The 15,448-nt window shown below is 40.5% G+C and overlaps 1 protein-coding gene across 1 annotated transcript in view; it reads right to left on the reverse strand.

Annotated features, from left to right (window-relative positions):
* Positions 1-15,124, reverse strand: part of cadpsa (Ca2+-dependent activator protein for secretion a) — a 258,999-nt gene extending 243,875 nt beyond the window's left edge. Inside the window, 1 exon segment of the mRNA XM_028575343.1 lies at positions 14,657-15,124. Within this exon segment, the coding sequence (XP_028431144.1) occupies positions 14,657-15,001 (345 nt within the window). The 5' untranslated portion in view covers positions 15,002-15,124.
* Positions 15,125-15,448: the final 324 nt, after the last annotated feature.

The raw sequence follows: 15,448 nt of genomic DNA on the forward strand, positions 1-15,448 counted from the left end.
AATGGGGATAAGTGTAAACCGAGCCCTGGGTATCCTGCTCTGCCTTTGAGAAAATGAAAGCTCAGATGGGCCGATCTGGAATCTTCTACTTATGAGGTCATAAGGAGCAAGGTTACCTCCCCTTTCTCTGCTTTGCCCACCCAGAGAATTTGGCCCGCCCATGAGAAAGAGACATCATTGGTTTCAAATGAGAAAAGTGGCAGTTGGTCAAGGCCACAACCCCACCCTCCACCTTGCCCACCCCCTCCCCCTCCCCCTCCCTCCTCCTCAATAGCATTTAAAGCTACAGACACAGAAATGGCACATCCTAAGGAAAGCTCATTGTGGGACTGGCTCTAGTGGCTGTAATTCTGCACCAATGCTGAATTTCGGGAAAGAGACTTCAGATACAGTATTAGGGGACCACTAAGGCCTATATAAAAGAGACTTCAGATACAGTATTAGGGGACCACTAAGGTCTATATAAAAGCATCCAAAGAGCACCATGTTATCGGACCTTTAAAATCTAAATGTAGGTTTGGTTGTATATGTGAATGCATGACACATTACTATAAGGTCTTCATATCTTCAGCATCATCATCATGTTCCCAGGTCTTACATAATTGGTATAGTAAATACAATCAGCCGTGCTGGATGTATTTTTTTTTACCTCAGTGAGCCAGAGGCATCATGGGGGCCATGTTTGATGAAAATAGATGTTTTCATCAAACAGAATGTCAAGTGGGAGTCTCAATACAGCTTCTCAAAACAGAACTCCTCAAAGACCACTATCATTGTTTTTTGATGCTACACTTGAAAACCTTTGATCCTTTATCTGAGTATGTAACAGCCCATAGAGACAGAGTGCATTTAAGTCCTGCCCCTAACAGAGGGGAAAAGAACTCTGTGCTCTCCATTGACTTTGTATTGCATGAAGGTTTCCTCCCCGTCAATTCCATCTGCAAAAAAACTATAGAAAAAGGCCTAAAAGTGGCTGTGTGGTGATATTCAGTCCCTCCAGAAAAATGTGATTATGCGATCGCATAATTCAATGCATAATCAGCCAAAGTCTGCATATTTATGCAGGGGCCGCATTTTTTCAAATACGCTTTTGCCACATAAATTGCAGATTTCCGCGCAAAATATGCAGGGCTTGCATGATTTCATAATCCCCGCATTATCGCTGGAAAAAAGTCACATATATCTTAGCAGAAAGTTGAAAAATGTTGCGTTTACTTCACGCAAGAGCTGCCATTTTCCCCTGTTGCCATGGGAACGTTATGAAGTGACGTTATGAAGTGACGTTATGAAGTGACGTTATGAAGTGACGTTATGAAGTGACGTTATGAAGTGACGTTATGAAGTGACGTAATTACGCGACGTCAAAAAGCAGGGTGTTGGGGGAATCACTTTTTTTTCTCTTTTTCATCAAACCGCAATTTTTGTAAGTTCCCGCAATTTCATCGCATAAAATTGCATAAATATCCCGCATATTCCATCTCATTTTTTAAGAAAACACAAAAAAACTAATTTCTGGAAGGACTGGATATTCAGTACCAACAATGTAAAGAACCCATGACATAAGTTTTTTCAAGCTGCCAACCCGATAAACCGAGCTTTTATGAAGACAAAAGTGTGTACAGATGAGGGAGAATAGGAAGACTGAGGGATCCTGACCAGGGGACTGGGGGTAAAACAGATACTGATTACCAGGGCCCAAGGGGAGAGAAGGCCCTTGAAAAGTCTGTAATATATTTTATTTCACCTGGATATTTTCATTTCCTAATTAAATTTCATAATGCATGTCAGATGAAATGTAAAGGTAGTGTATTGGCTGAATAACTTTGTTGACTGACTGACTACATTTTGTATACAAAAAAAGACTAAGGTCTCACCCACCCCTTGCTAATGCGCCAAATGGTTTAGTGCATCTTGTTTATGTTAGCTAGTTCAGTTGAGCATCTGGTGGAGCGCAAACTTCTGCTTTAGAAATATCTTTCTCAAAGAAAGCCAAATCAGGCTACCAAAAAGAAAGGAAAGACAGGAGAAGGAGAGAAAACGAAAGGAGGGGAAACAATTGGTAACTGACTTCTTTTCAAAGAAAGGTGAGCACAAACTTGAAATCCAAATCCATGGTGCTAAACTGCTTGAATATCTCCGTGACTGTTAGTGCTAAAAACAAACGGAGACAACCCATATAAAGAGCAGAACATACACTTTCAAATGATAATTTGGTTATACTTGTAATCTGAGGTAAAGGTTAAATAGATAAACTACACTAGCAATGCTGTTTGCATATAACACATCATAGCCTAATTTAAAACATGTTTAATTTTAAATTAATAAGCTATAATGTCTATAATTAGCAATAATAGGCTAATCAGTGTCATAGGTAGCTTGGTAGCTCATCGGTAGATACATATCATGTCACCATTATAGTTATTATGTCAGATTCAGTAGAAGCAGATGTTAACATTGTGAAACACATGGCCCTCAGTTTCAGAAACTGTCACAGCAGGGAGCAACAGACCCCTCAGCCTCCTTTTTGGATTTGAAACAAGGGGAGCTTATATCAAAATTAAAGCAAACCATGTTTAGCCATTTTGACTAAAAGGTGTTAAGTAACACTAACATCTTAGTGTGTTTTATTATATTAGGTTACAATTAGGATAAGAGGTTAATATCAGATGTATCCTTCATAGAGAAAGAAGATAGAGAGCATCTGATTGAGGATGATGGGAGTGAAGACAGCAGGGAGCGTAAGTGTTGCTCTGAGCACAGTGTGGAAATGAAAGATGAGGAACTGGAAAGTAGGCAGAGCAGTGTAGACCAGTTTTTGCCAGAGGATCCAGGACTATGTCCAGATAAATTAACAGATGATCAGAGAGACACCATAGTACGCAGGCTGGCAAGTAAAGGTACAGAATGTACACAAAATGTAGTAGTAACCACAGTAAAGTAGGCTAGAGAATGTTGAGAAAGGAGGTTTAAAATGTGTGTTATCAGTGTGTTATAAACATCTAGGCCTACAGATTCATGTGTACAGAGGCCCAATTAATTTTCTTATTTTTTTCAGAGGGGGGGGGTTGAGGAACATGGGGGCCCATCAGGACTGCCTATGCATAGGGCCCAGGGTCTGTTGCTACTCCCCTGATCCTGACAGTAACCTAATGATATGTCCAAATTATGTGTACTCCGCAGCTAAACAGCTCCTGTATTGAGGTGTGCTTTGCGATCTGCGATGCGGCAGAGCACCAAACTGTAGCAGCTTGCAGTGTTTCTCTCACAGAAACAGACTGCAGCTAAGCTCGCCGTCACTCGCAGCTCCGTGGTCGAACCAGCCACCGCTGAAGTTGAACACAGACACCAGCAGAGCAGAACGAATTCCTGATGAGCAGAGCAGACGTAGTAAGGTCGCTTGCAAAACAATGTCTGATCGTTTAAATGAAATTAGTTGATTAGACCATGGAGGTGCAAGAAGTATGCACTAGTCCAGAACACAGGACCTTCTTCCTGTATTTACTTTATTGCTCCCGCCCAAGACTCATCCGACCAATAAGCGGGGTAAACGTTCTTGCATAGTTTGTAATGAAGCATTTTGGTTCCCTTGGATTTTTCCAGGTGTGAAACGAAACCGAACAAACGGGGAACAATCTCATGAACTGATTACGACCAAAGCAAACAAACTACAGGGGTGAAAATACCCTTTGTCAAGGTTTAGTTTTTCTCTGGACTAATGGAAATGAGGAAATGGAAAGAGAGCGATTAACCAGAATTACATTACCAGAGGATGTCTTTGACATGACAACTTGGCATAATGTCATCCTTTTTAATGTCAAGTTGTCTTAATAAGGCATTTCCAAAGAAATGTTATGTCAAGTTGTCATGACAAATACATCTTCTGGTAATGTCATCCTGGTTAATGTCAAGTTGCCATTACAAAGACATCCCAAACAAATTGAATGTCAACTTGTCACGACCAAGACAACTTCTGGTAATGTCACTTTGATTAATGTCAAGTTGTCATAATCAAGACAACCCAAACAATGTCAACTTGTCATGACATAAACCGAATGACACTTAATGACAGAAGTCATACACGTTCATGACTTCATTATAAGGTTTATAACACATTCATGACAGTGTCATGTCATAGTTATGACAGTGTCATGTCACAATTATGTCGATACCTAATTAAAGTGTTACCTAATAAGGTATGTGTATGTGTAATATGTGGCATAATCCTTTTCGCATTCAAACATCTTACACATGAAGACAGGGGAGATTCAGCCCTTTCCAATGAGAACTTAACAGTAAAATACGTATCAAACTTTAACAAGTAATAAGTCCCACTTTAGTCTTTACATGTTGGTTCAGTGCCAAGTGAACTGGCAACATGTTACAATGAGGGGGGGGCAAACCAAATCCTGTTTAGGGGCCCCAAAAATCTAGAGCGAGCCCTGGTCGATGGTGCATCCCATATGTTTTCTTGAACCAACTGTGTTAACTGTTAGCAACCAAGAGTGCAAGTTGTCATATGTCATCAAGTTTCTGGCACCCCCTATTTTACTTGATTTTATTGATTATTGATTTCACAAAAGAATTCCGCTGTGTCTCTTTTTGGTTTGACTGGGCACAACCTGTTCTGGACCATGTTAGCAACCCTATGATGGTGAGCTGTGGCAGGTGAGTCGCTTTTGTCAGACTGAAAAGCCTGGGTTGAACTCAAACGTGTGTCCTAATTACAGTGAACTAGAATTAGCTGGAGGACATTATCATATGATTTACCCACACATCTGTGTTTCACACAGCAGGAAAAACAAAGTCTGGGTTTCACTCAAATTATCTTACCAAATCCAAAGGATTATTTCTGGGCATGATTGAAACGTTACATAGCGTAAACTAGTACCAACAGAACGGTATTAAACGTACCGTCTCTATTTCCATTTTAAGTGTGAATTTCATAAAAACAAGTTGAATTCAGCTTTAATCTATAATCATTGATGTTAGAGTACAGCAGGTAACAAATGAAAGATGTTTAATGTTTCAAACAGAGGAACCTATTAACTATAAATATGTGCTGAAGATATAAATCACAGCTCAAATCAGACGAGGGAGGCCGACCTGGCTCCTGGTGTAGGCTCTTTGATCGATTCCCATCAGATCAAAGAAGAGAAGAATCAAATGCTGAATATCAGCGTTGACCGCTTCATGGAATGTGTCATATTTCAGCAAGATTATCCCTCCTCAAGACAGCAGTTCAAAGTTGTTTAGCTCTTGGCACATACAGATATAGATACAAAGATTTGGTGCAAAGTGCTTTAAAATGGATCTTGATAAGAAACCAGGGTAACACTTTACTTGAAGGTATCTACATAAGAGTGACATGACACTGTCATGAACACATGACACTGTTATTGACAGTCATGATGCATTAACCCTAACCCTAACCCTAATCATAACTTGTCATGACAAAAACCGAATGACACTTACAAAAAGAAGCGTTATGTCATAAACGTTTATGATTTGTTTATAATGTTTATGATACGTTCATGACAGTGTCATGTCACTCTTATGTAGATACCTTCAAGTAAAGTGTAACTGAAACCAGAATAGAAATGATTGGTTGGTAGCCGGTATAGATAGCCGACATGATTTAAAGAGACAATATGTCTCTGAGTCAGAATTGCCGCAGACAAGTGTGAGTCAATGTAGTTCATCAATGAGATTAAATAAACATATGTTATACATTCTACAATCCTTCTAATAGTAATAATTTCTGAGTTCAAATCATAGCTGAACATCTGTAAACATTTACATGTGGGCTCTTTTTTAAGTAACTGAAGTCAATGTTTGTAAGAATTCCATAGAGACATGGAATGACATATTTTCTCTCAGTAAATAATACATTTTACTCAGCAAAATAATTTCTGAGATTTGGTAATATGACAACATAGCACCAACAATAAAAATGGGGGAAAGATGGGTGCTTACAACGAACACTTTGGATGATAATTTTACCGTTCACTTTCATTTTCTTTACCAGATAAGTTTGGCTAACCTGGGGGTAGAAAATATACTTCTGTATACTTTAACTTTACTACATTTCAGAGACAAATATTGTACTTTACTTCACTGCATGTATTCTGATCATTAATACAAAATATAACAATTAAATTATGACGCATCATAACAGATTGAGCAGTATATAATTTAGATAAATTAATGAGTACTTTTACTCTTGATACTTCAAGCATATTTTGATGCTTATACTTTTGCATTTTACGCCAGTGAAAGTTTCACTGCAAGACTTTTACTTACAACTTTAACTTATAACAGAGTATTTCTACACTGTGAAATTAGCAATGGCAAACACGCTAAGCAATGTACTGCTGTGAAAGGGGGCAGCTGCTAAACACACTTTAGTTACCGAAAAAAAAATCAGTTTAAGTGGACACTATATTTAGAATATTTTCACCACTATACCTTGCCGTCAGACAGCCTTTTCACTTTGGCACTACATTTTCTCAACCGTAGAACATCGGTATTCGTACACCTGTTCAGTCTCCCTCTGCAAACATTCTTATTCTGTATATTCAGGCTCATAAAGCTATCCTCTTGTCTCCACAGTAAACAACATTTTGTCACCGCTGTCATCACTCATTTTTATTTCCTTGTATGTGTTATCTCTTCCATTAACCGTGGAGAGTGAGCCAAACAGCTGATACAGCGCACCGCACAATTGCGCTTCTGTATAAAACTACGGAAGTTAGTTAGGTTGAGAAAATGTAGTGCCAAAGGAAAGTGCTGTCTGACAGCAAGGTAAAGCGTAGAAAATATTCTAAATATAGCGTACAATTAAACTGATACTGATTTTTTTTGTGTGACCAAAATACAGTATGTTTAGCTGCTGCCCCCGTCCACAGCAGGGCATTGCTTAGCTTCTGTGTCGGGAATCTACTTGAAAATATTGAAATGAACCCCTAAATTGGACACTGACATTATTTCTGCCTTCGAGGCAGCTCTACCTGCAACACGTTTGAAGCCCTAAAACTTCAAGACTTCATAAGACAGGTTTTTAACATTAAAGAAACCTTTCAAACAAGGAACAGCCATGGCTTTATCTCTTTTCAGCCCACAGCATCTCAAGCCCAGTGCAGTACCACCCACTTCCCAGCTGACTGGGAAATGTGTTTGAGAAGGCGTATAAGCTCCAAAGTACGATCTAAAGACAGAATGTCAAATTAGACTTTCATTCTCTGTCTAGCTCTACATATCCTCTCGTAACACACACTGACACTGTGTCTGAACCGTGATGCTGACGCGTTTTTCAATGGCTGGCATTCCAGATCCTTTTAAGTGTCTTCTGCACTCAGAGCGGCTGTATGACCTGATGACAAAAAATGTTTTTGCCCGTCCATCCTCTCCTGCCTTCTGAAATCCTGATCTATCAGTTTCCTCTTTTGTTAGTGATGAATGAACTAAAGATGAATGAAATGTTTGTACCATCATTTCTACTTCCAATTACTAAGAGTATTTGCACAAGCATGAGTCAGCTTTTCTAACGTTTCTCAGTAGAGCGAGTTAAGTGTGGGAGCAAAATTATTAATTATGAAGAAAACAGAATCATAGTGGAATGGGATGTGTTTAGATCACATAATAATAGGGAGTGGGGGGCTTTTATGATTGGGAAAAAATATTACAGAAATTGAAATAGTAATTTGTGGAGGCTACAGCTTTGAATGCCTTTCATCCTACTAATATGTGTGTATGCCATACAGCATCCACCAGTGCACTTGATGTTGAAATATGTCATTTGAATACCATTTTAGTCACCAAGGTATTACATAGTCTATTGCTTTTCTTAAGAGACTAGATTGCAAGTGGGTGTAGTCAACAAATATTCTAGTATTAATAAGCTTGTAATAGAATATTTGTTGAATACATGAAGATAGGTGATGTGAAAACCTCTCACTGTATATAAAACCAACATGTCTTTCACTGTGGGGGTGATCTGCTCTCACCAGGGCCCTTTGTGTGAAATATGAAGTAAACATGAGGTTGTCTCGCATTGTCTGACCTATTTCCACAGCGCTGTGGAGTAAGGTTTTGGCTACCCCACGGATGCATTCTGGGATAGGAGGGAAAAAAATGCTCTGGGTTGTTTGCATTTCTTTAAATCAATCACAATCGTCTTGGGCGCCGCTAAGTTCCAGACGCAGCGATGGTGGCTCTGCAAAATAGTCTCAGGAAGGAACTTGTTTTGGTGGAATATTTGCACCCCGCAAAAGAAAACACCAAATACAATATTAATTGAAGTTAACTGTTCACACAATACAGTAACGTGAGCTATTTAAATTAGCTGGATACATGGTTAAACCTCATTAGCTAGGACGCCGTCCAAGATGGCAGCTGGCAAGTGTGGTGTGCTTACATATTTATTATTATCTTTTTAGAAAACGGCCCTAACATCGGTTTCGAGGGGCATTTACATAGTTGCTATGCTCAATCAAACTTTTGCTTAAAAAAAAACTTGGTTATGGGAAGAAAATCCTCATTGACACATTTCTCTAGCCATGCTGGTATCCAGCCAAGCGCAATGATAAAGGTGGCATCAAAAGGCAAGAGAATGGCGATTAATTGAGAATTTGCATCTGCCTGGACCAAGGAATACGATGTCAAGTAGGCCATGGCATGTGCAATGGTTTGGAGTGGAGTGGAAGCGTGCGTGGCGGCGCCGGGAGAAGTGGTGGAGATTCAGATCTGGGAGACGCGAGAGTGATCCAGGAGCGCGGTGCGGAGCAGGCCAGGAGATTGGATCCACAGACCCCCGTGGAGCAGGCACTCTTGGAATAGCTGGAGGGTCTCTACAAAGTCGGCGAGAGGATTACACCTGCTTCATCTCAACGTCAGAAGCCTTCTCCCAAAAATCACAGAGATCTGACACCTCATCAAAAGCAGAAAGGTGGGAATATTTTATTTCACCGAGACATGACTGGAGGACTCCATTACGGACGCTGAAATTGAATTGGAGAGCTATTTGGTAATTAGAAAAAAAAGTAAAGCAAAGAAGCGCTGAATGGCTTTTTAAATCAAATGAACTGGTCTACGGTTTTGCAATGTAGTGATGTGGACAGAGCATGGTGCTTATTTAAAAGTATGTTTTCTCTAGATTCGTGAGGGATGCCGCTGATTACTCCGAGCATTACTCATATTGTAAACAGGTAAATTAAACAAGGATACTTTCCCACTGACCTCAAGATTGCCAGAGTGATTCCATTATATAAGAAAGGGAGTAAACTAGACCCTCGTAATTATAGACCTGCCTCAATTCTTGGTTGTCTGTCAAAGATAATTGAAAGGATAATTTTTGAACAGATTGATAATTACTTAAAATCACAAAACCTACTTTATGAGTTCCAGTCTGGCTTTTGTAAATCACACTCTACGGATTCCTGTTTACTGTTTCTAACTGATTATATAAAAAAGGAGGTAACTTCTGTGGCATGGTCATGTTAGACTTGTAAAAAGTCTTTGATACAGTCGACCATTGTGTTTTAATGTATAAATTGAAAGCCATGGGTTTAGTGAATTAGCACAGAAATGGGTGGGCTCCTAAAAGGGAGAATACAAAATAAAGTAGTGGACATTGGGGGGAAAATGTCTCAACCAAAAGGCATGGACTGTGGGGTACCTCAAGGGAGCGTTTTGGGTCCACTTTTCTTTCTGCTATATATAAATGACCTAAAGACTGCTTGTTCATGCAGTCTTTTTTTATATGCAGATGATTCTGCGCTGGTTGTTTCTCACAAGGATAAAAATATGATTGAAAGCACACTTCTAAACTTCTAAATGTTAGCATGTGGATGGCTTAGCATGTGGATGTCTGATAACAGATTATCGCTTCATTTAGGAAAAACTGAATCTATATTGTTTGGAACAAACATAAAGTTAAAGAAAGCCTCAGGTTTTAAGGTCCTAGCTAGAGATACTGTAATTACTGCCAAGGAATCAATCTTGGATGTATGTTAGATTGCAAATTATCTGGAGTAGGTCTAGGCCCAAAAGGTAATCACCAAAGTAAATCAGAGAGTCCGCTTTTTTTTTTTTTTTTTTAAAAACAAAGCTAATTCTGGCAGGAGCTTTAATTCAGCCTTATTTTGATAATGCGTGTGGCTCATGGTACAATGGTGGCACAGGGAACCTGAAACATAGGCTTCAGACGTCTCAAAATAAATTAATCAATTCTTATTTTAGACCTTCCCATAAGAACTCATCTGGAATCTTCCCACTTTGAAAGGGTGGGATGGTTGAAAGTTGAGGATCGAGTGTCTCAGATGCAGCTGGGTATGGTACATAAAATTGTTTATGGAGATGTTCCCAAATATTTTAGAAATTATTTTAATAGAATAAATGAAGTTCACAGGTACTTCACTAGGGGTAGCTCAACAGATTTTGTACCCCCCAAATGTAACACTAATCTGGGCAAACAGTCTTTTCTTTATGCTGGAACTACCCTTTGGAACCGGTTACCTGGTACACTCAAGACAGTAAGAAGCATAGGCAGTTTTAAACAGGGTTTGAAAGTATGGCTTAGGTGCCAATCATAGTCATTATTATATATATTATTTATTGTTAATTTTTCTGTATAATATGGATGGATTTGTTGAATGTATGATGAATGCTGCCACTTGTCCTCTCCCCCTGCCCTTATAGGGACCACAATGGAAATAAGTCTTTGGGCTTTATTGTGTCATCCCTGACTATTTATGTATTTTAAAGGTCCCATGGCATGAAACTTTCTCTTTATGAGGTTTTTTAACATTAATATACGTTCCCCCAGCCTGCCTATGGTCCCCCAGTGGCTAGAAATGGCGATAGTTGTAAACCAAGCCCTGGGTATCCTGCTCTGCCTTTGAAAAAATGAAAGCTCAGATGGGCTGATCTGGAATATTGCTCCTTATGAGGTCATAAGGAGTAAGGTTACCTCCCCTTTCTCTGCTTTGCCCGCCCAGAAAATTTGGCCCACCCATGAGAGAGAGTCATCATGGCTTTCAAACAAGCCAAGTGGCAGTTGGTCAAGGCCACACCCCCACCCTCCACCTTGCGCCCCTTCTCTCATCCTCTGGCTGAATTTCGGGAAAGAGACTTCAGATACAGTATTAGGGGACCACTAAGGTCAACATGTAAAAGCATCCAAAGAGCATCATGTCATGGGACCTTTAATTTATATAGCTCCTACCAGTGTATCGCTGTGTGTACCAATCGGTCCCAAAATGTCCGGCTAAACCATCATAATTCCCCACTCAGGGGAAAAAACTCTCTGGGTTATTTGCATTTATTTAAACCAATCACAATCATCTTGGACGGCGCTAAGGCCAGGATGCAGAGACGGTGCCCTTGCAAAATAGTCTCGGTAGGGAACTTGTTTTGGTGGAACATTTGCAGATTTGGAGGCAAGCCCTGGCTATGAAATGGCTAAATCCCCAAAATAGAAAACACCACATTAAACATTAAAAGATGTATGTCGACTATGTGATACGTCTTTATAACAACTTATTGCGCTATCCAAATCTTCATCAAAACTTTTCAATTTTCACAAACTTTTGATTTTCAGCGCGTTTTGCTAGCTCTGAGGAAGGAGTCTCTGTCGGCCCGTCCTGATGTCCGACCCGCCTGCGCAAAAGAGGGAAAGAGGTCACACGCAGCACACTGACGGAAGTAAACATGGAGGCTACTGTGACCTATCGTTCAACATACTTACAGAGATTCCTTCCTTTTATAGATAGAGCAGGGCTGGCCCCTGAACACTCAACGTTCAATAATAAAATAAGCAAACACACGATAAAGGTTGAGAAAAGAAAACAAAGCTCTCTGCTGTTGCAACTCAATTGGTTGAAGTGTTAATATTGTTAACAATAATAATGACAAGGCAGCACCGCTACCATTAAACACTGACTGTGGCGATATCAACATACAATTCCCTTAAAGAAAAAACAAGACTAAAATGTAGTTAAAGTTCCACTTAAAAAAATAGAAACTCTTTATTTTCGTTGCCTTCCACTTATTCTTCTCCTCTCCGTCTCTCGCTCTCAAACAAAGACAAACTCACACTGCCTGTGTCGGCTGAGGTTGTCTCTGTACACGGTCCGGTTCGGGTGGTTGAGTATCGCATATTTTTGCAGATCGGCTCTCAAGATGGCTTGCCAGATGAGTTCGACTGAACCGTGCATTACTGAGACGACCTGGAGTAACTGCTCTAACTGGGTTAAAGTTGCCCAGAATGATCTGTAACTGCATTACGGCACCTTCGATAAATAAGTAAACAAATCTAATTAGCCGTTTCATCCATCCATGTTTCATTCTGAAATGGTATGAATGAGACAAAAGTCTGTGATGACTTCACATGTCTGTAATAACATCAGAACAGTTAAGTGTCTGTTATCTAAATTGCTAAAGTCAGTTGTGAAGCGAGGATAACGTTGTCGGTAAGCACCTGTGTTTTTCATCAGATAATGAGATATATTGGATAAAATCTTACGTGAAGTCAGTTTGACTAAAATTACAAAATGATTCATTCAATATAATAATATAATGAATAGGCGGGGCTCAGGAAAACAGCGTCTTGCTTTACTTTTCATCCTTTCTCTAACTGGCATGTTTGTATTGGCAGTGGTAGAAGAAGTACTGAGAATTTTTTTTTCTGAAGTAAAACTATTAATACCACAGTTAAAAAAAAGAAAAAGCACTGCACCTTCAGAGCCATGCTGTCTTGAAAGGCCTGCAACACTGCTACAGACCGTGGGTCTGCAGACCCCAAGTTCACAAACTCTGATTATGTTTACATTAGGGCTGGGACGATTACGTAAATACGCCGACAAAAATAATTTGCGTCGACGCGTCACTAAATAAAATAAATAAATAAAACTTGACAAAAACAAAACAGTGCTTAACCAGCCTTTAGATACAAATAATCATATTTAATTAAAGCGAAAAGAGCTTAGATGTTAAACAAGAGCTTATTCATTATTTTACCTACTGTTAAAAAAAGACTCCTTCTTATCGGGTCTGCAGCCTTGCAAACTGTTGGCTGGTTGGTTTCAATGGTTGGTTTGTGTACAGTAACCATAGCAACGCACAAAGCTGACCATAAGTCGTAAACAGGCAAGAGGTCCTAAACTGGCCGTAAACTGCGACATATCCCACATGTCTTAATCGGAAAATGCTATGTTCGGAAAAAGGCCTTATTCGGAATATCCATCCGGAAAATGCTGTTTACATGACCTGTATCAAATTCAGAATATTGTCACATTCAGAATAATAGTGGAATATTGGTGTGTATGTAAACGTAGTCAATGTCAAATCTTTAAAAAAATAGTGTTTTATGGTATTTCCCAACCAATGCATTGCTCTAAAATACCTCAGGTTGTGTTAGGTATTGTGATATTCCTGAAGGACCACATCAAAGCTGATAGTCTGTGTATAGAAACATTTCTCCGATATAGAGGAAGGCACTGGTCAGTGGTAGAGATGTTCCATTAACAGTAAGGGAATAGCCTCCGATACCACCTAAACTGCTGGTATCGGTTTTGGAAAGTAGCCTACTTGAGCTTATCGATCCCATAACACCGAATTTAGCCTTGAATAAAATCTGCTTTAAAGTTGTTTATGTTTTTTTCTGACTCAAACTGGATAATAAAAAGAAGGTTCTATGGCATTCATTGTTTGTGTTTGATCATGTTTCACAAAGAGTTTAACCTTAGCCAGACCGTACCAGGGATAGATGCAGTTTTTAAAACATAATAAAATATATAGACACACTGGTATCAGATCGGTAGGCTACTCGGTATCGACCGATACGCAAGTTCAGCGGAATCGGTATCTGGAAGCAAACAAATGGTATTGGACCATCTCTAGGCAGTGGTGTAGAGGAGCAATGTCTCCTGTGCAACAGATTGTTCTAATAGAAGCTTGAGACTAGCAACAGGAGGGGACAGCCCAGATGCAATTCACACACATGCAAAGAGCTACTACAATAGGTGGGAACAACATGTATACAAATGCGCTCTCGTGCGCTCTCTCTCTCTCTCTCTCTCTCTCTCTCTCTCTCTCTCTCTCTCTCTCTCATGCCATCTTCAGCCTCTCCTTTTTGTCCAACCCTGTCTGTCTTTAGTTTGGATTAACTCATTCCTTGTTTCTCAAACCTTTTTTAAATCTTTCTGGCACAGTTTAGCTTTGTCATCATCATCGTGCCAGGATGTTGGGTGGAGGGAGTAAAGAAAATATTTTCAATCAAAAGAGATGCCAAGTCGACATTTGTTCTTGCTGCTGATTTGCTGCTTTGTGGGCAGTGAGGTATGGTTTATCATCTCAGACTGCACTTTAATCCATCAAAGTCGACTACCTTCTCTAATGAAAGTATTGAGGTACATTAGGCTACATCCAATATGTTAAAGATCATCTTTGACTATAGCCTACATGGTTGAGTAAACTGAGATATATGTTTGCATTCTTGAATATTCGACCGAAAGGCATCCAGCGATGGTGCGACTGTGGAAGCAACAGTTGGTGTCATGTATCTTAGCGATGCCTTCTAAAAATGAAAGATGTATTTAAAAAAAAGAAAAAAACAGTTTTAAAGTTAGCTTTGGTTTCTCGTTTTCCACACTGATCTTACCTTCTGCTGCCTCCTGGCCATGTCAGTAGGTTGCTTTGCGTTGAAGGGATAAGCAATGCAGCGCATCACAAACACATACAGCTGGAGTCTCTTTTTCCTCTCCTCCTCATCTCTCTGCATCTTCTCCAGGTCCTCTTTCTCCTTGTCGTTGCCCACCGACGGGCTGGGGCTGGAGGGTCGGCCCCCGCCGCTCCCTCGGCCCCGTGGCTGGAGCCCTGCGTCGCCTTCGGAGGCTCGGCCCGGTGACAGACGGGCTCCTCCGAGGCTCTTCGGGGCCGCCACCTCTTTTCGCTCCACCTCCACTATCTCATCCCCTTCCTCCTCGCTGGAAGACGGGTCCAACATGCTGCCGAGGCTCGGTTGGAGAATAAAGACTAGGCTACCTGCTGCAAAGGTAAAACAGCAAAAGTAGAAGGGGGGGGTGAAAGATGCCGATCAGCTTCAGCGTCAGCCACAGAGGGTGAGAGTCAGGGGAAGCCGCTGTGGAGACGCAAAAGCCTGACTGATGAGCGGTTCTGACTGTTGCTTTTCAAGAATAAAAACAGCTGCCGTCAGACGAGTCAATCTCGGCCAGAAACATGAAAGTGTTGTGGAGTCTGCTTGGTTGCGTGATTTGCCAGCCTTTTAAGTCTACCAGACAGTGGCACATAGGAGGGATTTATCGTGAGAGCAGATATAAAGGGGGAGGGGTCGCAGGGAGGGAGAACAGGAGGAAGCGTTGATTTGTAGCCTAGGTGCTGTGCTGCCTGCCGGGGGGAGGGGTGGGGTGGCAGTGGGGAGGCGGGGTGGAGC

The sequence above is a fragment of the Perca flavescens genome, chromosome 4, assembly GCF_004354835.1.
Source record: "Perca flavescens isolate YP-PL-M2 chromosome 4, PFLA_1.0, whole genome shotgun sequence".
NCBI classification, from domain to species: Eukaryota; Metazoa; Chordata; class Actinopteri; order Perciformes; family Percidae; genus Perca; species Perca flavescens.